The sequence below is a fragment of the Lepidochelys kempii genome, chromosome 21, assembly GCF_965140285.1.
Source record: "Lepidochelys kempii isolate rLepKem1 chromosome 21, rLepKem1.hap1, whole genome shotgun sequence".
In the NCBI taxonomy this organism is placed as follows: Eukaryota; Metazoa; Chordata; order Testudines; family Cheloniidae; genus Lepidochelys; species Lepidochelys kempii.
In genome coordinates this window covers 13991137-14013927 of record NC_136400.1, presented here as the reverse complement: position 1 = coordinate 14013927, position 22791 = coordinate 13991137, and the positions used below count along the sequence as shown (strand labels likewise).

The following is a 22791-nucleotide window of genomic DNA, read 5'->3' as shown; positions in this document are numbered from 1 at the left end:
CAGGCCCAGGACTCTAAGGTGGTACATCGCTGGATCAAACAGATGGAGCGAGATTACCATGCAACTAGCATGATGGGGCAAAGCCCTAAAGACTAGATGGTGAGCAACCCAGGAGCAGGAGAGCAGCCCTCTGTTTACACCGCACGGCTTCAGAGACGGAGATTATCAGGGCTTTCCCCCTGGTATGGGAGGCAGCATTCTCTGGGTGTTCAAGCACACGACTGGGAGTCAGGAGATGTGGGTCATATTCCCAGCTGTGCTAGTGGCTCAGTGCTGGGGCTCGGGAAAGCCATTTCCTCTTGCTGGGCCTCGGTTTTCTCATCTGTAAACCGGGGATGATCATTCCTTCCAACCTCACAGGGCTGCGGCGGGGGTGACATGTCCACACGGGAAGGACTTTGAGAACCTCAGATGGAAGGTGCTAGCTAGAGCCGTGCAAAGGATGTGGCGAATACGGCAGTACCCACCATCTTTCAGTCCCCCAGGGGCATGGATCGGCATTCATGTTGTGCTCCCAGTCAGTGCTGTTAATGATCCCACCAGAGGACCAAATTCAGTGATGAACCCTGGTCACGCGGCGCCTGAGAGATGTTGCGCATATGCTAAGTAGAATTCAGTCCTCCCAGAGACAGGCCTTGTTTAGACTAGGGAAAAATGGGTGTGTGTGGTGGGAGAGGAGTTATAAATGAAGGGAGCTCAGCGCCTTTGACATTCTTCTTAGCACCAGGAGTAGGTGCAGTTTAACACCTGTACATCTGAGTAACCTTAATGGGTAGCCTAGATAAAGCCACAGAGATAAAGCAAACATGGCATGGGAGATTCCCCATCCCCTCACCCAGAGCTCCTCCCAGAACGCCCCACAAGCACCTCCTTCCCCAGCCCCACACAGAGCCACCCGCGTCTCTTCCGCCGCTTCGCATTCCCATGCAGAGATGCCACAAATGGGAGCGGAGGAGCAGCAGCCCAGCTCGTGTCCACAGCAGGCATGTGACTCCTGCATTGGTGGACCTTACCCTCGCCAGCTCCTGGTTCTTCTCCTCCAGCTGACTCTCCAGCTGCCGCAGATGCTCCTCTATGCTCCCGTGCCTCTCCTCCGCCTAGGAAAATCCAAGAAAGCTTCTAGGAGAAGCCCGCATGTGAGGCTCCAGAGAGCAGCCGTCCTGCCTGGGAACCGCATTGACCCACCAGAGAGGGCAATGGGACTTCAGTGCACTCCAGCACTGGACTCGACGGGACCCCCGTGGTGTCCCCAGGCACATCAGCTGGCCTCGCTCACTGAGTGGGCAGTGACAGCTCTCCATGGGGGGGCTTGGGGACTGGGCGGCCCTGGCAGAGGGCTCAGCTGGGCCTTGCGCACTAACTCTCGGGCCTGGCATTCGGGTGCTGAGAGAACCCTTGTTCAAACACAACATGACAGATGTTCGTGGCTCACTGTGCTGCTCTGCACCAAGCAATGATGAGACCAGGCAGGTAACTCCTGCCTCTCGGCGACTTGGGGTTCCCCCTGCCCTCCATCAGTCCCTGTCCCACACATTTCCAGTAAACTGCTCTGCAACAGGTAGGGGAACCCTTCTCCCCGCTTGGCATGGGCTCCCTCTCTCCCCAGCTCCTGGGTGCCCCATACTCCCCCAGGCACGGAGGCTGGGGACAGCCGACTGAGCACCCTCAACCAAGGCCAGCAGAGGCTGGCAGCATGTGCTGGCAAGGATCAGGCAGCCGGGCAGGAGCAGGGACACAGAGGAGGCTGATGATGAGGCACAAAGGAGGTTGTAAAGACACAGGCCACAGTGGCTTCTGCACCCCTCCCATCCCCAGGGCAGCCCCAGCTCTGCCTATCGTGGGCGTCTCAGACACACTTCTGCCCCGTTAAGGGTTGCTAGAGGCCGAGTGCCCCGGCGGTGCCTGCTGGGTGTCTGGGCTGGTGCACAGCCTGGCAGGCAGCAGGTGCCAGAATTAAACTGAAACGTGGCAGATGGACTGGAGGCACCGGGCGGAGGGACCTGGACACCCACACGTCCCAGAGCCGCAGGAGCTCAGGTAGCGGGAAGGGTGGGCGTGGCCCTGGCCGCCTAAGTCACGCCTCTTCTCTGCCCGCACTCCCCACACCTCATCCCCAGCACCACCCACGTTAGTTCAGGCCACAGCCCCGCAAGCAACACCCAGCTCCCCACCACCGCCATGGGGTTATTTGGCCCCACCCTTCGCCGAGCCCCTCAATGGAGCCCATCCTCCAGCAACTTCGCACGGCACAGCCCCTGGAGGAGCCTCTCTGCTCCTCTCTCTAGCAGAGTAACACAAGCGGCTCCGCTCTGGCACGCACATCCAGAATGCCCCTTCACTTAATGCTGTCAAAGGCCTTGGGGTTCGGCATCAGTGACAGCCATGCACTGTCCAGGCAACCCCTGCGCGGGCAGGGGCTCCTCTCGGCTCAGTGCTAGGGCTGAATGGCCTGGGTTAGACAGGCGGTCAGACGAGGGGATTAACAGGTCCTTCTGGCCTGAGAATCTATGAATAATGGGGGGTGGGGGATGTTCTCTGGGGAGGGTCCTGGCTACTCCCACTGCCCACTTACCTTGGTAAGGGCTGCTATCCTCTGGGCAAGCTCTGCTTCTACCTCCGGCAGCGTCTCTGCCTTCCTCATCGTTTGCTGCAGTTTCTGCTCGGCCAGCTCCAGCAGCTCCTGGAGGTGCCGAGCCTTCTCCTCGCACTGCAGGACAACGCAGAGGAGACACACTTAACCCGGAGCCCTCTATACCCCACATCACAAGCAAACAGGAAGGACCAGGGGAATCTGCCCTCCTTGGCTGGGTGAATTTCAGAGACTGGGGGTTCAAGAAAAGCACCAAACTCGTTTAGTCTCCCCCCGACAGATATTGCCAGCCTGGGTCACACCCATCGACCAGTCTCCTGGCTCCACGCACCTGCTGCAGAAGAAAGTGCAAGGGTCCCCCTAGTGGGCAACTGTGGAATTACCTGCCCATGTGGGAAGTTTCTTCCTGACCTCTGGTAGTTGTGATTGGCTCATGCCCTGAAGCAGGAGGGTTTTATTACTTATTAATTTTTTTACCCTCCTTAACATAGCTGTGGATGTTTTCACTATCCATAGAAAGGGATAACTCCATCCTGAATCCTGCAGAGTTCTTGACTCTAATAATCTCTTGGGGTGGTTAGTTCCCCTGGTTAATTATGCAGGATGGAAAAACTACCCCTCACACAATACATTTTGGCTAGCTCTAGGTATCAGCTGGGCTGGCAGTTGGGTCTAAAGCTAGGACCTCTGCAGTGACACCCCTGCTGAGATTTCCCCGACTTCAGTCCCTTTCTGAACAGTAGCAATGGCTGCGTCTAATTAACTGGAGCGGGCCGAGCCCGGCACAGCACCTGACCCTGCAGAGGGAGGGCGTGAAGGATGGGATCCTCTGTCCCATCTGTTTGGCCTGTGTTGTTTAAGATCTGGTTACAAGGGGTTAATTCAAGCAGAGGTTACTTGCAAGAAAGAGGACAATAGGTTCAGACAGCCCCATTTACCAGAACTTAAAAAGATAATGCAGGCGTCATTTGCTTTTGATGTTTTAACTCTGACCACGGGAGGGCTGGTAACCACAGTTTCCAGGCAGGAAAAATTGGAGCAAAGAACTTTGAAGGATACAAGGGAAGTCCATGGAGGACTGGGCAGACACTGAGGCAAGGACTGCTGGAAGGCAGGCTGCACTCCAGTCCCCAGAGGCTGAGGCGTCTGGGACAAAGTTAGTCCCTGCCTCAGCCGAGCTGAGCGACCCTGGAGAGTACCCAAGGTGTTATGGAGCAGGGACCTGGTCGGAGGGTGGAAGAACCGTGGGGTTGCACCCTGCGAGAGTGTAAGGTGCAGCTAGCTCTGGAGCCCTGACAAAGGGCTTCCAAGGAAGACCGACGGCTGATCAGCAGGCGGGGGTTGACTCCCGACGGGGCAGGCAGGCATCTCCAGACAGGATGCTCAGCTGAGGGGACAGAGGGGGGCTTCCAGGCAGCTACTGAGTCTGCAACCCCTCAAGCTGTTTCCTGTACGTACACTGCTCCTGCAATGCCGGGGAGGGCCCAGTACCTGGCGATGCAGAGACTCCTTGTTGGCCAGCTCATTCTCCAGCTTGTCGTTGAGGTCGTGGATGGAGGTGGCTTCTCTCTGGGCTGCCAGGTAGCGCTTCTCCAGCGTGGTGATCCTCTCCTCCATGTCGTCCTTCTGAGCCAGAGCCTGCGGGGACAGGGCACCATTAGAGTCACAGCGATCCACAAGCCCACAGGCCACTACCCCCAAGCCTGAGCACGGAAGGGGGAGCCCTGGCACATGCCAGAGAGGGGTTTAGAGCAGTAGGAGCTAATAGGACAGGGCTTGACAGCAATCAGGGGTCACTGTCATGGCAACAGACCCTCCTGTGCAGAGTAAGCTGAAAACCCCTATCCAAGTGTAAAGCCCTGGAGAAGCCACAGCCGCCGGCACCAACATGTCTTGCTGCCATGGGTCAGCAGCATGTTTGGGGACTGAGCAGGCAAAGGGGCAGAGATCCCCCAAAACAGGCCTCCAGAAGCGATGGCCTCGTTTGGGGAAAAAAATTAAAAATGTGGCCCTTTCACCTCTCTGCCTTTGTTTCCCCCGGTCTAAAACAGGAGCAAGGTCCATGGGCGGCGCGGGAAGCTTCCCCTGGGGGAGGCTAGCACCCTGCCCCGCCTCTTCTGTGCATGGCCCCCTCCATATTCCATCCCTGCTCGGCCCCGGGCCCCACCGCCACTCAGCCCCCTCCCTGCTTGGCCTCCTCCTCTCCTGCGCCCCCGCGAGGCCGTGTCCCTGCTCTCCTCCACACACCCCGTCCCCTGAGGCCCCCACCACTCGTGCTCTCCCCGTCCCTCCTCTCCCCCCGCCCCACCACGTGAGGGCCCACTGCTCGCAGGGATGCGGGGAGCAGCGGGGGAGAGGGGTAGAGGAGGGAGGGGAAGAGGTGGAGTGCAGGCGAGGACACCACGGCCACCCCTGGCCTATTTACGCCCGCCGCCTACACGGCAAAGATCCTGCCTGCAGCAGAGCGCCTGGAAGCCGAATTGGTCAATATCTGCCCGGCGCTTTGACGCTGCCCCGTGCTGTTAAGAGCACAGGGACTGTTAGCACGGCTGGAGCACAAGCATCTGACCTCTCGCAGATCCCTTTGGTACTTGCTGCTTAGCTCTTCTGATTTTATAAGATCCTTCCTGGCGGTGCCTAGATCCTCTTCCAGCTCAGCAACACTGGCCACCAGCCCCGCCAGCCGCTCTTTAGCTTGCGCAAGCTCGAAGTTCTGCTTCTCCAGGAGCTCCTGCAGCTCCACCACCTGACTCGCCTCGTCGTTGGGGTGGATGGAACCATTGGGAAGTCTCTGCAGAACCACAGGACACAAAGCTTTAGCGCTGGGGTGGAGCAGCGTCTTACAGAGGGCCCAGAGAATTGCCTGCAGGGCAGCCGGCCAAGCTGGCTAGTGGAGAGCTGCTGGAGGGTGCAGAGGAGGGATGTGGAGCCTTCTGTCTGGGGTGGGGACTGTTTGAAGCAGATGGTCTCCACTTAAGCAGGCGGATTTGGGCTCACAGTACATTTTATCTGCTCCCTGTTTAATCATGGGCCCAGTGAAGTGCTCGATGCCCTGGTTAGGAGTGCCCCACAGGTGCCTCTCTTGGAAAGCACGGCCCACAACATCCTCCAGCCCAGTCCCCAAACCTCAGGGCCCAGTCCTCTCCTCTCACCACGGCCTCACACCACTTCCCTCTCCCAGAAGGGGGGAAACCCGATTTGCCTGGCATGTCCCGAGATCACGAGGCAAGGAAAAGGATCAGGAAATGTCAGGGAACCAGCTCTGTGCTCGGGCACTGGGGGAAAGAGGATGACAAAGCCACCCCAGAAAGCTCCGAGGTCACCTGCAGCTACGCACAGCTGCCACTCAGATGGCAGGCATGGAATAGCGCAGTCCCTCTCTGCCCCTCGGAAAGAGCTCTCACCTTCCAGAGAATCTTTTGCCCTGGTTCCTTGCCCTCCACCCTTTTCTCATCTTCTCCGACTGAGGCTTCCCTCTGTGCAGGGCCCTGCTGCAAAACAGTTACCTGTAAAATGCAACCACGTTTAGGCATAAGCTCCCAGCCCTACTTTTAGTGCCCCAGGCTCTTCGCTCCCTGCCAGGGCTGCGGGCCCCTGCACTGCAATAACTGAGATCTTTGTTCACAGAGTCAGAGATTTAAAGGAACCATTGAGATCATCTAGCCTGACCTGCATCGCACAGGCCAGAGAACCTTCCGAGGGACTTCTGCATCCAGCCCATCACTTCTGGCCGAGCTAGAGCAAATCTGTGCCCAAAGGAGGGCCTGGAAAGCCCAGCTGATCGGTAGCATTAGCCCAGATACAAGGGAGGGGTGAGAATGGACTGTGTACGTGTAGATAGGTAACAAGAGGTAGATCCTGAGCTAGTGTAAGCTGTCCTTGCCCGTCGAGCTATGGGTTTCATGACAGCAACGGAGTGATAACAATTCGCACCAGCTGAGGATCTGCCCCTTGATCCCCACCTACCAACACTCTAACGTGCGGACCCACGGGTGGGAGGAATTGGGCTGGCACATGGGTGTCGGGCTCGGAGAAACGGGATAGACCCGAGACAGGAAAATCAGGCTGAAGAGGAGAAAAACTCCTAAAGAGCAAGATCCACCATGCCCCCTGCTCTCTGCCCAGCTGCTGACATGCACCCCCACCTGCACCCTGCACTGGCATGGGGTCCCCATCATACCCCCTGGCAGTGCCAGGGCACTGCATTCATGTGGCTGGGCTGGTTCATTTCTGAAGGGAGGGAGGGAACTGGGGTGAAAGGCCAGAGAGAGGAAGATCATAATCAACCCACCCCATCGCCCAGCTCCCCGTACCTTCTGCTCTCCCCCATTTCCCCACACTCCACCTGTCAGCAAGCAGGGACTACAGCAGAGTCAGGCTCCAGGCAACCTAATGAGCACAGCTGCCCTGTAGAAGGCTTCCCGATGAGTGGGAACAGCCAGCAGCCCAGCCGTTGCTCACAACATTCGCCCCTGGCTACGATAGCTCCTGCCTGGCCTCCCTCCAGTAACCCGGCTCTGACCCTCAGCTACTCCGGCTCTGATCACGGGGCACGATCACCCACGTCCCGGTTGCATCCCCCGGGCACCGCCTTTAGGAAGACACCCCTGACACTCTCCGATTTTGTGCCAGCACTTTCCTTTGCACAAGCCTCAGGAGCCCAGGCCGGCGCTGCCCGTGCACACTCTATTGTGCAATGCACGAGAAGGGGGCGCAGAGGCACACGTGGTTCTAGTGAGAGCCCAAACCGGTGCCACACAGCACAAGTCCACGCGCATGAGTCACACAGGGCAGAGGCCTCATCCTGCTCTGTTGGGGCGGGATGGTGGCCCAGGGTGGCCAAGTCCCAGGAATGGGTCTCTCCCCGCAGGAGAGAGAGGGCCAAAGGTGGGCGGCTGTCCATTGGGGCGAACGAGGGAAAGAGCCGCAAGTCCGGAGGAGGCGAGAAAGCCCCATTCTCCGCTCTCAGATGTGGCCTAAGATCCCATCTCGAGCCCTGGATTCATTGCCCGGGGATGCCCCCACTGCAATCAGAGACGTGACGAAAGCACACGCAGACAGAGCCGGCTAGCTCGGACCCAGCTAGTGCCAATCCCAATAGCAGCGATGCTGCGGCAGCACAGACTCGTCCCTCACGTACGTACCCAGAGCCCAGGCTGCGCTTTTACAGCCCGTACGGAAGCCCGGGCTGCCGGGGCTTCGCTGCCGTTGGTTCCCGAGCTAGCTAGGCCACAGCTGGCTCGGGCAGGTCGACCGGTGCTGTCGTTACAGCTCGGGGCGCAGTGTAGACACACAGGCCAAAGGACCAGGAGCGTCTTCCTTCAAGGGGATGAGGGCTGGTCTCTCTCCTGGAGTTCACAGATCAAATGGGGTTAAGGCAGGAGTCGAGCCTCTGCCACCGGGCGGACGGGTTCACTGCCGGATTAGGTGCCTGCTGCTCCGGGCCAGACCAAGGAGGCCTGGGGGAGCGTCAGTGTTTTTTTCGGCCGCAGCCCCCCAGGAAGCACACGGCGGCCCAGCACGATGTCCGTAGCAGATGAGGCCCCACGGGAGGATCCCAAAGCCCCCTCTTACCTGCTGATGGGCACTCGCCAGCTGCTCTTCTAAGCTTGCCACTCGCTCTAACGCCGCTCGCAAGCGCTCTCTGACCTGCAGGCATCCGAGACAACGGAAAAGGCAGTTACTTAGCTGCTGGGTGGGCACTGCTGACTCCTCGACTTGGCCCGACTCCTTGCCCGGACCCAGCACGTGCTGGGACCCAGGATCACACCCGAGCAGCATGGTACTGCCCGATCATCAGCCAGGGGCCAGAGCCGGGAGGGGCTGCAGGAGGAAAGCCCGGGGGTCACTGAGAGATTCAAGTTTGTGCTACTCCCACGATGCCTTTCCACTGAGGGCTGAGCATGGGCATCAGATCGGACCCCCCACCCCTGCGCCGTGTGAGCTGCATACAAGGCGTCTCATCACCAGGCTGCCCTGGAGCCCCAGCTGCTGAGACAGGGCCCAGGATTTTGCTCCCCTGTCTATATAAGTGGGCTACTCCCGTCACACTTGGCTCCAGCCCTCCCCCTCTGCTAACTCTCCTCCTCTCTCCACCTCCAGGCTCCCCGGGTTGGCTTTCCGGAGAGAGCCGCACGGCCAGCCCCAGCACCCCCAGCCGTCCGTCCGCAGCATGCAGCAGTGTGGGGCCGGGGCAGCCCGAGGGCCGAGCAGAGAGGGGCCTGAGGCCAGGTATCACTGGGGGAGGGGTCAGCATCCCACCACCAGCGACAGGCACCCCAGCCTAATCCCATCTACCTCCCAACAGCCATGCGCTCCGCCAGGGCAGCCAGCCAGCGGCGTGTCCCAGGGAAGTTTACACGCGAGTCTGGACGGTGACTACGCCATGGAGCTGTGCCCTGAAGAACCTGAACCAGGCCTGTGGCTACAGAGTAATAGGGTCACTGTCTCCCTGCCAGCTCCCCTGGGCTCTGGGGGGAGCCAGGAGTGCCTGGGGCCTGCTGCATCATCGCTCAAACGGCTCCTTTGCCTGCTTCCCTGCTGGGCCAGGGGAGCCCCTGGGAGAGCAGGAGGGGTGCTGGTGCTCCAGGCCAGAAGAGGAGAAGCCAAGAACCAGCCACCAATTATGTCTCTGAGTCTCTGCCCCAGGCCAGGTTAGAGCAGCCTGGGGGCTGTTCCACCTTATCCCAGCTGGCAGAGATCCCCAGTGGGAGCGGCACAAGGCAGAGGATCTGCCCCCAAGCACTGATGAAGGCCCCTTGACTTTCAGCCTGCAGGGACAGGACACCAGGGCTCGCATATGAGCCAGCTCCTTCCAGATGACTGATCCCCCCTCACTGCCGAGCCCTGCCATGCCTCTGAGCCCCCGTAACTATCTGAACCCTCCCAACTCCTCTGCCCCAGGGGCCAAACTGCTCCTCTGCTTCCCCACAGCCGCTGACAATGCTGAGACAGGCCCGTCCGTCCCTCGCGCAGGCCGCATGCCGGGAAGCAGTGTTCAGCAAGCCAACGCCTGCAGCTCTCTGGCTGACCCACTTCTGCCAGGAGAGCTCTGGATAAAAATCCAGGGGGAGGGTGATCTCGCTGCCATAATGCCCCAGAGGACTGCAGAGAGCCCTGCGGTCCCGCTCAGGGAAAGACGTCCTGCTGCTTAGAGACAAGGAGATTCTGCTTTGCACAGGAGAAAAAAGGAGGTGGAGAAAGGAATGGCTTGAGGGTTATTTCTGGGAGCTGCCTTCCCATGGGCCTCAAGTCCAGCCTTCTCCATCCATGAACACAGAGAGGGAGGGGGCTGGATGCTAGCCAGGCAGGGCCAGTGAGAGCGCTGGATACAGAGTGTCCCAGGTGCGGGGCAGCTGGCGATGGTAAGGGGGCAGGGCCCCAGCTGGCTCCAGGCCCCTCTGCAGGCAGCTCACCTTTTCATCCAGCGCTTTGTGATGTTCGAACAATGACTTCAGCGCTTTGAGGACTTCCACTTCGCTGGAGACGCCGGACGGGGACTGAGCCTGCCGCTTCACCACCGTCATCCTCAGCGAGCGCTCGTGTCTCGAGACCAGGCACTCCAGGTGCTCCAGCAAGAGCTGCAAGAGAGGGAGGGAGAAGCCTTCACCGCCTCCCATGGCCCTGCTCTCCGGTCTCAGCCCGGGGGGCTGAACAGGGCACTTCTCTCCTCCCCAGTTCCAGAGCAAAGGCCACGGTGGCACAACGCACGGCAGCCCCCATCTGGGCGACCAACCCAGCTCCACAGCCCAGACCTGGGCACATGCTTTACCGCCTGCCCAGCAGACAGAGGGGGCTACAAATGTGAAACCTCTTATTACTGGGGAGGGAGATCTGGAGACCCCTCCTCACCTAGCTGCAAAGACCAGGAAGCCTTTGGAGATCTCTCCCACGAAGCATGGAGAACCCACCCTCCCTTATGCTCAGACCTGGGGAAAACATATGATGAACGGCCAGCAAACACAGCCACAAAATCTCCATCGCACGCTCACCTCGCCCTGGCCATTGAAAATAAACACCGTGCGGCTAAAGGCCACACTACGCAGATCCCTGCTGCACGGCATCTTTGCTCCCCCAAGCTCAGGCCCCGGCACACTGCAGCGGATTGGCCGTGTTGAGAGGGGAAGCGTAGTTTGAGCTGAGGGGCTACTGCAGTGTGAACTTCCTTAGCAAAGCTTAGGGCCTGGGGCAGGGCTGGACCAGCATGGATTTCTATAGTCTAGGACTGAGGTTCCTCTTTAGTGCTGTGTGGGGATCCAGGACAGTCAGAACAGCCCGTATGACAGTCCATACACTGCAGTGTAGTAAGTATGAATTCAACGGGGTTGTAGAGAAATGTTGGGGGATTCTGTTCCCAAGCCGTACAGAACTCAGTACAGAATGAGATCCCGCCGAGGCAGGTCCCTAGGGGACAAACTCCAGAGACTCTATCGCCAGCTTGCCCAGAACGCGACAAACCAGAGCGTCCATGCAAGGGGGAAGACAGCACAGGGCTTGTATAGCAATTGCTCCCGCTCTGCCCAGCTCTAGCTGGTATCGTTAGTCCCAGAGTTGGGAACCACTGGGGTTTTTAATAAGAACCTCTGCTCACAGAGCCTTAGAAGCAGCCAGGTATCAGGGCTAGGAACAGACATTATTCCCCATGACTTACCCTGGTGTTATTCCGCTCGGCTTTCAGCTCCGAAATCTCCTCTTCCCGCTCCAGCAGCTGCTCTCGACAGGCATTGAGTTCTCTCGTCAGCGTGGCAAACTCCTGCAAAAGGTCACAACGCTACAGCGAGCGGAGATCGCAGAGAGGCCGCACGCTGTCCTGCGTGCTGGGAGGCTTTACAAGCCCCCGAGAGGAAATGGACTGTCCTGGTGCGTATCTGTTCAGACTGATGTCTGATGAGGACACAAGCGAGGTCCCGATCTGCTACTTCAGGGGCCTCTGGCACTGTTTAAAACCACGATACAGCCAGAATGATGCCAAACACCATCCTCAGCTCAACCGGACAGACAGCCTCTTCCCAAGCAAAACTTCGCCTCCTCCAGAAACGACTGCCTCTGACGGATTCCACTGCCTTTAGACTCCCAGTGGGGAAATGGGCCTTGCTGGGTACCCTGGCTGCTAAGCCTGGTGGTTTCAGAGGGACGCCCTGCCACCACCACCCCCCCATTACACCACGGGGGCTCCTAGATCTCCACCCCACTCATCGTGACTGCAGCAGTGTTGCTCAGGGAGAGAAGCCGGCTATCCATCTCCAACCAGGTAGCACTTTTTAGGCTAAAACCACCACCTTAAATTTGACCCACTAAACAACCAGCAGCTAAGACAGCCCCAGAGCACATGCTCCCTGTAAGGCGAGCCCCTGCCGTCTGGATCAGCCTCAGTTCCAGGGCTCGTTGTACGTGCTCTGGCCAGAATTTACAACTGAGCTGGCCTGCGGGCTCAGGTTACCCAGAGGGTGACGTTGCACTCCATATTCCTTATGAAAATATGCTTATGATATGAATGACATAACTGAGAGATACTTTATGCCAGATGGCTCATGTGAGATATCATTGGAAAGGGTGTGATTTACTGAATGCGATTATACAATCTGTGTGATACGAAATATCATTTCCGTATCTGAAGTTAGGAATATTGACTATGAATCTGTATTTCAACTTTGCTACTTTGAGTGATGCCTACTGCTAACACTTCAGGTACAACCATGGAAAAGTCAGACAGGGGATGGCCCATCCACGAGGATGAGAGACTGTGAAAAGCTTGGCCTTCCTGTGGACCCTCCATACTGCTCCTGACTCATGGACGCCGTTAGCCTACAGAGTCAGCTGGTCTTGTCACCTGATACTAAAACATTACCTGGGACTTCTTGTAACTTTCCACTGTAAGGGAAGCGGGGGGTCAAGTTTGGGAAACAAAAGATTCCCATCTTATGTAAATCCTATTTAAGGGTGGGGAGGAAGGCAAACAGGACTCCTCCTCTCCCTGGCCTGTCTGCCCAAGAAGAAAGACTGCAAAAGGGAAGGCAAGGGGGGAGTCCAGACTGAGACGGGTCCAGTCTGAAAAGGAATATAGCTGGAACTCTGAACCACAGAAACTTTGCAAACTGCCTGCAACGATATCAAGGGTGAGAAATATTATTTGTAACCAATTGCTTTAGTGAAACTAGCTTAGTTTGCGTGTTTGATTTCATTTGCTTAGTAATCTGTTTGCTACGCATTTTACCACTTAAAATCTGTCTTTTGTAGTTAATAAAATTTGTTTTATGTCTAGTATAACCCAGTTTCTGTAATTTCTAACTGAGGGGCGGGGGGAGGGGGGTGAGAAGGTGTGCATACCTTCCTCCACATTGAGGGAGGAGGTGGATTTCATAATATACCTTTGGGTCTGCACTCCAAGGGAGGTGGACATCTGAGTGCTGGAGCAAGTCCCTTAAGCTGAGTCTTCCCAGAGTTGATCTGCAGCTGGCTGTGGCCCTACCTGTGTGTGTGTTGGAGGTGGTTAATCATAGAATCATAGAATATCAGGGTTGGAAGGGACCTCAGGAGGTCATCTAGTCCAACCCCCTACTTAAAGCAGGACCAATCCCCAATTTTTGTCCCAGATCCCTAAATGGCCCCCTCAAGGATTGAACTCACAACCCTGGGTTTAGCCGGCCAATGCTCAAACCACCGAGCTATCCCTCCCCCCTTTCCAGAGCCTGGCTCAGCAAGACAGGTTAAAGGGGGCCCACGCTGGCAGAACAGGTAGACTCAGTGGTATCTCAGCACCTCCGGTGGCTTCCCAAGGGGTCCAACCCGTCACACAGAGAAAGAGTTAATGGGGGATTCCCCTGCCCTGTCCAGCCTCCCTCTCCTACCAACAGTGGAGGACAATTCTCCGGAGCTAATGGAACCTCCACAAGCTCCTCTTGGTTCAGATTCCAACATCTCCAGTTTCTTCATCTGTCTCCCTGGCTCCCCTGAAGGAACTGCCCTCTCCTGGCAGGGCCCAATCGGCCCTCACGTTGCTCACCCCGAGAGACATGCAGGCAGCCCCATTTGCTGCCTAGACAGGAAGCAGCTCCAGGGCTCCTAGGGCATCTGGTGCTGGAGCATGTTGTTCACAGCAGCCCCACTCAACCCAGCCCACCAGCCTCCTACACCTGTCTGTGCCACGCAGGATGTCTGGTCTAAGGTACTTCTATGGCCTCCATCACTGTAGAATCCGAGCCCCTTGCAACCTTTACCCCATGTGGCAGGGCAGTGCTGTATCCCCATTATACAGATGGGAAACTGAGGCCCAGAGAAGGGAAGTGACTCACCCAAGGTCACACAGGGAGGCTGTGGCACAGTAGAGAGCTGAACCTGGGTCTCCCAAGTCCCAGATTCCCACACTGACCTCTGAGCCACCCCTGCTCCCTATGTTGCATTTGACAATCTGGGTGTCTGCCTCGAGAGCAGCAGCATTTTGGAGAGACCAGGGAGAAATGACCACGTCCGGTCTAAGGGCTGGAAGCAGCGGATCAAAAGCGCAAGAAAGTCCGAACTGCGCTGAACGCCCATCAGAACATCACAGTAAATCAGGCGTCCTCAGACAGGGCAGAGTCTGGGGGGTTTTACCGGGGGTCTAAACACTAGCCGAGCATTTAGAAACAGCTTGGAACGCACTGAGCAGGGGCTGTCTCCATAGTTCCTTAGCTGCAGTATGCACCCAGGAGAACGGCATTTGCCCAGGCAGCTCTCAGTGGGTCTGCTTGGCAGCTTTGCACAAGAACCGAACCAGGGGAGAGAAATACTAACCTGAGCAGCACGCCCCGTCGTGAGCACATTGCCCCCGGGCCCCAGGCTCTGCGCTGGCTGCCGAGGGCTCTCTGGGTGCAGTTTGAGATGTGGACTTGGAGCTACGGAGCCCTAACCAGCCCGGCACCTGCTCCAGAGACCGTCTCTCTCCCCACTCCACCGGCTTCAGTCACCACAGGCACTCCAGTTCGAGCCCTCGCGGTTTGCAAGAGGGGTCTGACTTTGGCCCTTGAGCCCCAGCTTGGTCCAAAGTAGCCCAGATGAGTTGCCCTTTAGAACATCCTGCAAAGACCATCCATTCACTCGGGCTTCTGGGGTGGGTGTTTGATGGGGGAGGGGTATTTCTCTTGGTTACTGGCAGGGGTGGGGAGTGTATTATTAACAAGGAGTGTTTCTCAAAAGTACGTGGAAAAGGCACTTTTTCTCCTCTGTATAATACAAAATTAGTCCGTGTGTGTTCCTACGGCAGCTTCTTTGCGAACAGTGCAATCGTACGTATGATCTTGCTGGACAGGAAGGGAAAAGACACACCTGTTTTTAACCTCACAGGGGCTTGGGTGAGAAGATTTTCTCCTTGGAAATAAAGATCAGCTATCCACAGCTTAGCCCAGACGAACGCTGCCCATTGCTCCTCTCTCCGGAGTTTCTATTCCACTCTATACAGAATTTATAACACTCCCGGGGTACTGACCGCTCTGATCACAGGCCCAGAGGATCCCATCACGCCACTGCTCCTCTTCATGTGTTGCACTTGTCGACAGGCTAAAGGAGACACATGGAATTGGGAGCTCCTTGGAACAGGGACCCTGGCTTTGCACAGCACCTGGCCAGTGGTACTCTGCTCTGGACTGGGGCACTACAGTCCTAGAAATACTGATTACTAAAAGGCAGGCAGAGCGAGGACCAGTGCCCATCAGCAGGTCTGCAGGAGAGCACAGGGTGGAGGGAGTCTGCAGAAGACAGCCCCTTTGAGATGGGGCAGTGCACAGACACAGGACAATGCAGAGGGGACATAACAGCGCAGGTGACCATTCGAGATGGCCCAGCCCGAGGGCTCCCTTCCAACAAGGTGTGAATCCTTCCAGCCATCAGGCAAATTGTCAAAACGGGAAGCACGTTGGCCTCCCTGATGTGCAGGGCATGACTAGATGGGATTATGCTTTTATCTCTCCGCTGATGCCCCAACCCCTGACCCTGGAGAAGGCGACTTTCCCCACGTGGATACTATTCCCATAGGGACTTTTTAATCTTGTTTTTTTCCTCTGCTCAGAATCTGATTAAGGCTCGAGCCCCTTTTAAACTAAGAACAGTTGATGAGGTGGAATGTAAATCAGGCGATTGGATCCCTCTGTCTGTGTCTTGTTTAATGTTTCAGATGCTTTTTTTGTATCACTCAAGCTCGGGAGGGAAATCTGTAGGAAATCTCAATCTCATGGATTGAGAACTGGTTAAAAGACAGGGAGCAAAGGGTAGGAATAAATGGTAAATTTTCAGAATGGAGAGGGGTAACTAGTGGTGTTCCCCAAGGGTCAGTCCTAGGACCCATCCTCTTCAACTTATTCATAAATGATCTGGAGAAAGGGGTAAACAGTGAGGTGACAAAATTTGCAGATGATACTAAACTGCTCAAGATCGTTAAGACCAAAGCAGACTGTGAAGAACTTCAGAAAGATCTCTCAAAATTAAGTGATTAGGCAACAAAATGGCAAATGAAATGTAATGTGGATAAATGTAAAGTAAAGCACATTGGAAAAAAATAACCCCAATTATACATACAATATGATGGGGGCTAATTTATCTACAACGAATCAGGAGAAAGAGCTTGGAGTCATTGTGGATAGTTCTCTGAAGACGTCCATGCAGTGTGCAGCGGCAGTCAAAAAAGCAAACAGGGATGTTAGGAATCATTAAAAAAGGGATAGAGAATAAGATGGAGAATATCTTATTGCCCTTATTTAAATCCATGGTACGCCCACATCTTGAATGCTGCATACAGATGTGGTCCCCTCATCTCAAAAAAGATATACTGGCATTAGAAAAGGTTCAGAAAAGGGCAACTAAAATAATTAGGGGTTTGGAACGGGCCCCATACGAGGAGAGATTAAAGAGGCTAGGATTTTTCAGCTTGGAAAAGAGAAGACTAAGGGGGGATATGATTGAGGTCTATAAAATCATGAGTGGTGTGGAGAAAGTGAATAAGGAAAAGTTTTGGTTGTTTTTCAAAGATACGAAGGTCAGAAGGGACCATTATGATCAAATAACTATAAAAAGTTATTTACTTGTTCCCAGAATATAAGAACTGGGGGTCACCAAATGAAATTAATGGGTAGCAGGTTTAAAACAAATGAAAGGAAGTTCTTCACTCAGCACACAGTCAACCTGTGGAACTCCTTGCCTGAGGAGGTTGTGAAGGCTAGGACTATATCAGGGTTTAAAAGAGAAATGGATAAATTCATGGAGGTTAAGTTCATTAATGGCTATTAGCCAGGAAGGGTAAGGAATGGTGTCCCTAGCTTCTGTCTGTTAGAAGGTGGAGATCGATGGCAGGAGAGAGATCCCTAGATCATTACCTGTTAGGTTCATTCCCTTTGGGGCACCTGGCATTGGCCACTGTCGGTAGACAGGATACAGGCTGGATGGTCTTTCTTATGTTCTTATGAAGGCTGAGCACACATAATGAGTCCAGTTTGTGGGAACCTGTTGGTGCCTGTCAAGTCCTGTCTAAATCTTTATTTTGCATCCACCTGTTGATATCGGGAGTTCTGTGGCACACCAACCTCAGTATAAAACTTGACTGTTTATGCAACAGATTTTCTGCTTTTCCTACCTCTTCTTCCTGACAAGGACTCTGTGCTAATTGGGTGTTTTACTGCAACAGGTTCCAAGCCAGTCTCAGTTGCTTCCTGGGGTATACCAAATGGCTTTTATATAACCGATAATGCCATTGGTTTTTTTTAACCAAGTGCCATAGGAATGGTGAACTCTGACTCCCTGGTATCGTACATGCCATTTGGGACACGTCAGTGTTTTGGAGAAAGAGGTCCAATCAACGAGAACGCAAGTACTCCCTGGACCTGCCTGCTTTTCAACATGAAGCTGAACTGGGCGAATTCATCAACAATCCCCATTTACTAGCAGACCCAAAAAATTAGCCAGTCTTTCTCTGGGAGCTGAGCCAGAGCCCATATCCATCCAACATAGAGCCCCTCCCGGCAGACGCTTCCCCAGCCTCTCACTCTGTATATCCCCTATGGTTTAAGTGAGACACCGCAAAGGCTGACAGCACGTGTGTGTGTCTCTATCTCTGTGTTATGCAAGAGCTCAGAGAGCCAACAGCACGTGTGTTACTCCCTAGGGATTACGCAGGGGCTCTGTGAAAGCCAACAAACAGAAAGCATGGCTGTGAGACACGCCAAGTATGTTCCGAGGTTCCTAAGCATCCAGATGAGGTTGGCACATTGATGGCTATTTCATATTTAGGGATATGTTACAAAGTCCCTTCATAGGCTGGAACGCATCTTGAGAAGAGTTTAGATGCAAACCACAAGCATCACTATAGACAGCCCACAGCACCCCGGATTTTGGGAGCCCTAGCAAAAAATATCAGGGTGACTCTCCATCGCTGGCCTTCCCAAAAATGTCAAGGCCAACTCTGGGCACAGGGACCTGAACACGACGCACAGCAATCGCTGAAGCATGAAGAGGCCTGAAAAATTGTTCTGTGAGCCGACGCAAAAGGCTACGGTTGGCCCTGTCCAAGTGAGAGTCCCGCGAATGGCAAATAGAACTGCGCACCTTTGGCAATTCCCGGAATGGCTAATTGGGCAGGGAAGAGTCACCTGCTGCAGATTTCACTGGGGAAATTTGCAAAGGGAGATGTGCAAATTTTCCCCCAAACCATCCCCACCTGATGAACCCGTTGGAAATATGGCGAATGTGGTGGCACATTTCCAATTAGTATTATTATTTGCATGACGGTGGTGCCTAGAAGTCCTCGTCATACACCAGGGCCTTGTTGTGCTCGGTGCTGTACAAACTCCAAACATTGCATACCCGAGCCACACCCTTGTCAGGCAGAATGACTTTGCCCATCACCATTACAGCTCCTCATGCTGGATACGGGCCGTAACCATGCAGAAAGTGATGCTAGCTGCAGTTGAACCGGGGCACCTGGCTGACCCCCAAGCAGAACAGAAGTTGTCACATGCTGTCTATTGAGTGATCCGCACAGAGAAGGCTCCAGGTATCCTGGTCTGTGCTGTTGCAAGCAGGGGAAGGGAGAATGCCGCTTACAGAGCAGCCCTAGGCTACGCGATGCTGACGGCCTGAAGAGACTGGACCGCTTGCTCTAACAAACCAATCCTTCATCCCAAACAGCAAAGAGATTAAAAAAAATTCGGTGTGACACCCAGACAGCTCCTGCCCCCAGTAAAATTAACATGCACCACTCACAGCAGGACCCATTAGGGGTGCTCCGAAAACAGGGCTCACACTTGATCACACAGGAGGAAAGCAAGCCCCCTACCCGGAACACAGCCGAGGCTGCAGGAGCCATCATCCAAGTCTTACTCCTCATTTGCGCCGGCCAATCACTCCCTGTCACAGCGTGGCTGAAAATGCAAGCGTTGCCACCGTGCTCTGCAGAGCGGGAGGGAAAAAGCTTTCGGCGATCTAGAGACAGCATCTCTCCCCAGAACTGCCCCACAGGGCCCGGGAAGGTACGAGCACCCCTAAGCCTGTCGTGGCACTTGCTGGCTCCAAACTTGGGGCACTGCTTCTCCCCAGAGCGGGCCTAGGACACAGCTGGGGCAGGGCCCGGCTGCAGCCCTAGCGCCAGCTGGGAATCCTGCGAGGCTGGAGACGGGCTGGCTGGAAAAAGTCTGTTCTGTTCTTGGCGTCTCCTCGACCATCCCCATCCCGTTCCCGCCTCCGAGGGAGAAGCTCAGTCAGTTCCTATCCCTCCCTGGCCAGCATGCTCACCCTAGTTCTCCCCCCCTACCCCCCACCGGTAGAGAGAGGCTGACCCACGCCTGCTGGATCAGATGCTTACCACTGTCTCTCCTCTAGCATCCCTCCCTAGTGTAGAGCCTGGAGGCTGAGGGAAAGGAACTTGGCAGTACAGCAGTGTATCTCCCCAGGGATAGGTGCATCTACTCAAGGCCCTGGGCCAAACTCAGGGGTGAGTCTAAGCTGGTGCAACTCACAGCTTCTTCCAGCTCCTCCAGGTGTAAGTGACACCAGTTAGACTCCTGTCGACTCTGGCGCAGGGACTGCCTCTGAGTGTCTAGCGAACACATTGGAGTCCCTTGCTAACGTAGGCGCCCTTTACTAGAGGGGCCTCTGGATTTAACTGGGAGAGCTCCGGAGCGGAAGACCCTGAGCGCTGCGATCCAGCCTTGGAGACGACAACTCCCGGGAGGCCTTGGGGAAGAGAGACTTCCAGGGGACGTGAGGAGAGCATGCAGTGGGGCTCCATTTTGGGAGAGGAGCGGAGACGGCTTGATGGAGCTCTGTCCAAGCCAAGACCTGCGGCCACGCCGCTGTGAGGAAGCCAGAAGCTGCCGCTGCGAGCCCGCTGGGGCTTTGACCAAACAGGGAGCCTCAGAGGCTGTTGCTGTGCCCGGAGCTGACTGAGGTGGGCCTGCACCTTGGCTTGGGAAAGACCACGCCGCCTCTTCTCCAAAGTGGTTGTTGACCTCTGCTTCAAACAACTCCAGTCTAACCCTAATTCCGAATGAGAGTTGTTACTGCCCCTTGTTGCCCTGGCTAGACGGATTCACTGGACCAACAAAGGGCCCACACGAGCACTGAAAACCCAGAAGCATGCACACACTCAGGGGTGGGGCAAATGGGGGCCGTGTAAATGCAAGTTCGAGAAGTTTCATTGACTACTGTAAACTGTATTTGTTAATTGATTTATCGAACTGCCCCCTGCTGATTTAAATGAGCGGTGACATTTAATCGCAGTCTGGCGTAGCGTTTTCTTAAATGGTTAAGGAAAGATGTGCTCACGCCAGTATAAGCGCAGATTGTTCGGAGTTGGGGTTTTTGATTTAGACCCATTGCAAAGAGGAGCTCAGGTTCATTCCTGGAGGCTCCCCAGGCACGCCCTTGAGAGTGAACAGGGCCCAGCCAGGTGGAGGCACGGCTGGTTTTAATTTCCTTTGCAAGTCAGAGGACTGCAGCAGAGGCGTGGAGAGAGGATTCCCATCCAGCCAACGTCATCCCAGGGTACTCCGGATTTCCTTTACTGTTGACATCATCAGGCGCCCGGGCATCCAGGTAAGCGTCGCCTGCCCCCAGTAACCCAGGGAGGAAAGGGCAGGTTATATTAACGTGTATCATCCTCATATACAGATCACCTCCAAATCTGACCCACTGAGGATGTGAGAAGGTGGAAATCAGAATAAGGTGGGGGCTACTTTAGCATGCACCGATTTACACCTTCCAGTTAGTCCCTTTACTTGCCGCACTCCTCTTCTGGCCCCTCGGCAGGCAAGTTACACCCATCGAGACTCCCCGGGGCTGAGATTCAGGGGGCCAAATTCAGAGGGGGCAGGTAAGGTGATCGCAAGGGGATGCAAGGCTAGGGGTGTCTACGTTAGCATAACGTACATGACTTCATTGGAGCCAGATTCTGCGGTGAACTTGGCTCTTTACGCCCATCCCGCGACTGACTCTTGGGAATAACGATAAGGTGGTCAAGTTGCAGCATAGATTTTCCTGGGGGCCTCATATAAAAAGATCTTTCCTTTCTTTTCCCCTTTGAAGGTAGAGTTAAGAGTAAGTGTCTCCTTCCCTCCGTCGCTGACCAAGAGCCCTTGCAGATGAGAGAACCGCGTGGCAGATCTTGCCTGACTGTAGATCTCAGCACGTGCAGAGAAGGCTGGACTATCATAAGCTTTCCAGTCTAAGCAGGGATACCTATAAGTGGATTAGAAAGTGAAACAGGGAGGCCTAATAGTGGCTCAAATTAAAAATGATTTATAAACAGAGCTGGAAACTAACCAAAAGGGCCCAAGGAGGGGACCTCCCGGAAAAAGGCAGCTCCAGACATTCCAAATCTTCAGGGCTCGTATTAAAACCCAAAGTGTAGGTCAGTATAACTAGGCAGACAGAGTTGCGAGCCCGAAGGACCCCGTCCCATGGTTCGTTGTTTCCCTCTCCGCCCAGTGAGGATAATGTGAAGTGCTTGGAGATCTACTGATGAAAAGTGCGATAGAAAAGCTAAGGATTATTCCTGTGCCTCACAGAACTGGTATTACCTCCATATATGACACTGGTGAGACCAGTACGGGAACTGTGCCCAGTTCTGGGGTCCACATTTGCAAAAAAGATGTTGAAAAAATGGAAAGCGTGCAAGAAAAGAGCTACAAGAATGATCCCAGGGCTGGAAAACCCGTGAGAGACCCACGACATTCAGTCTTTTAGACTAGCGGGGCTAAGAGGCAACTTAAGCACAAGATCATGGACAACGAAGCTAAACGAAGTGAGACGGGAAATAAAGGGCACAAGTTTACTTCTGAGGATAACTAACTAGGGCTGTCGATTAATCACAGTTAACTCATGCGATTAACTCCAAAAAATTAATCATGATTAAAAAAATTAATTGCGATTAATCTCATTTTTAATCGTACAGTTAAACAATAGAATACCAACTGAAATTTATTAAATATTTGTGGATGTTTTTCTACATTTTCAAATATATTGATTTCAATTACAACACAGAATACAAAATATACACTGCTCACTTTATATTATTATTTTAGATCATTTTAACAGTGCAAATATATGTAAACAAAAGGAAGTCATTTTCAATTCACCTCATACAAGTACTGTGGTGCAATCTTTTTAGCATGAAAGTGCAAATTACAAATGTAGATTTTTTTTTGCTATATAACTGCGCTCAAAACAAAACAATGTAAAACTTTAGAGCCTACAAGTCCACTCAGTCCTCCTCCTTGTTCAGCCAATCGCTCAGACGAACAAGTTTGTTTACATTTATGGGAGATAATGCTGTCCACTTCTTATTTACAGTGTCACCTGAAAGTGAGAACAGACATTCGCATGGCACTTTTGTAGCCAGCATTGCAAGGTATTTACGTGCGAGATATAAAAAATTTATTAAAGCAAATGTTAAAAAATTATATAATACACAGGTTGGGAAAAGAGTGACTGTACGTCTGGGTATAATGCTTAGATTATCCACAAATACAAAGTTTGTTTTTAAAGTCATATGATACGTAGAGTACAGAATCAGCAATAACCCAAATTTAGGTGAATAGATTTAACAATACACTTTAAATATCAGAATCCGAATACTCAGGTACAACACTCATGAAAAGTTGTACAGAGATTTGGTTGTAGAAAGCAAATTATATCAATGAGTGGAGATTGTCCCTCAGTAATTGAGAATTAAGTTGGTTGTCCAT

At 54.1% G+C, this 22791-nt stretch overlaps 1 protein-coding gene across 10 annotated transcripts in view; it reads right to left on the bottom strand.

Moving 5' to 3' along the window:
• Window positions 1–22791, bottom strand: part of PPFIA4 (PPFI scaffold protein A4) — a 166069-nt gene that overhangs the window by 53370 nt on the left and 89908 nt on the right. For 8 of the 10 annotated variants that reach the window (XM_073320166.2, XM_073320174.2, XM_073320175.2 and 5 more), the window contains 8 exons: window positions 11241–11342; window positions 10006–10170; window positions 8165–8239; window positions 5995–6096; window positions 5160–5381; window positions 4082–4228; window positions 2573–2707; window positions 1014–1097 (listed from right to left, as the gene is read on the bottom strand). In XM_073320166.2, coding sequence (XP_073176267.2) covers window positions 1014–1097; window positions 2573–2707; window positions 4082–4228; window positions 5160–5381; window positions 5995–6096; window positions 8165–8239; window positions 10006–10170; window positions 11241–11342 — 1032 coding nt within the window. The remainder of the gene's footprint in view (window positions 1–1013; window positions 1098–2572; window positions 2708–4081; window positions 4229–5159; window positions 5382–5994; window positions 6097–8164; window positions 8240–10005; window positions 10171–11240; window positions 11343–22791) is intronic. The other 2 variants (XM_073320172.2, XM_073320173.2) reach the window with 2 other exon arrangements.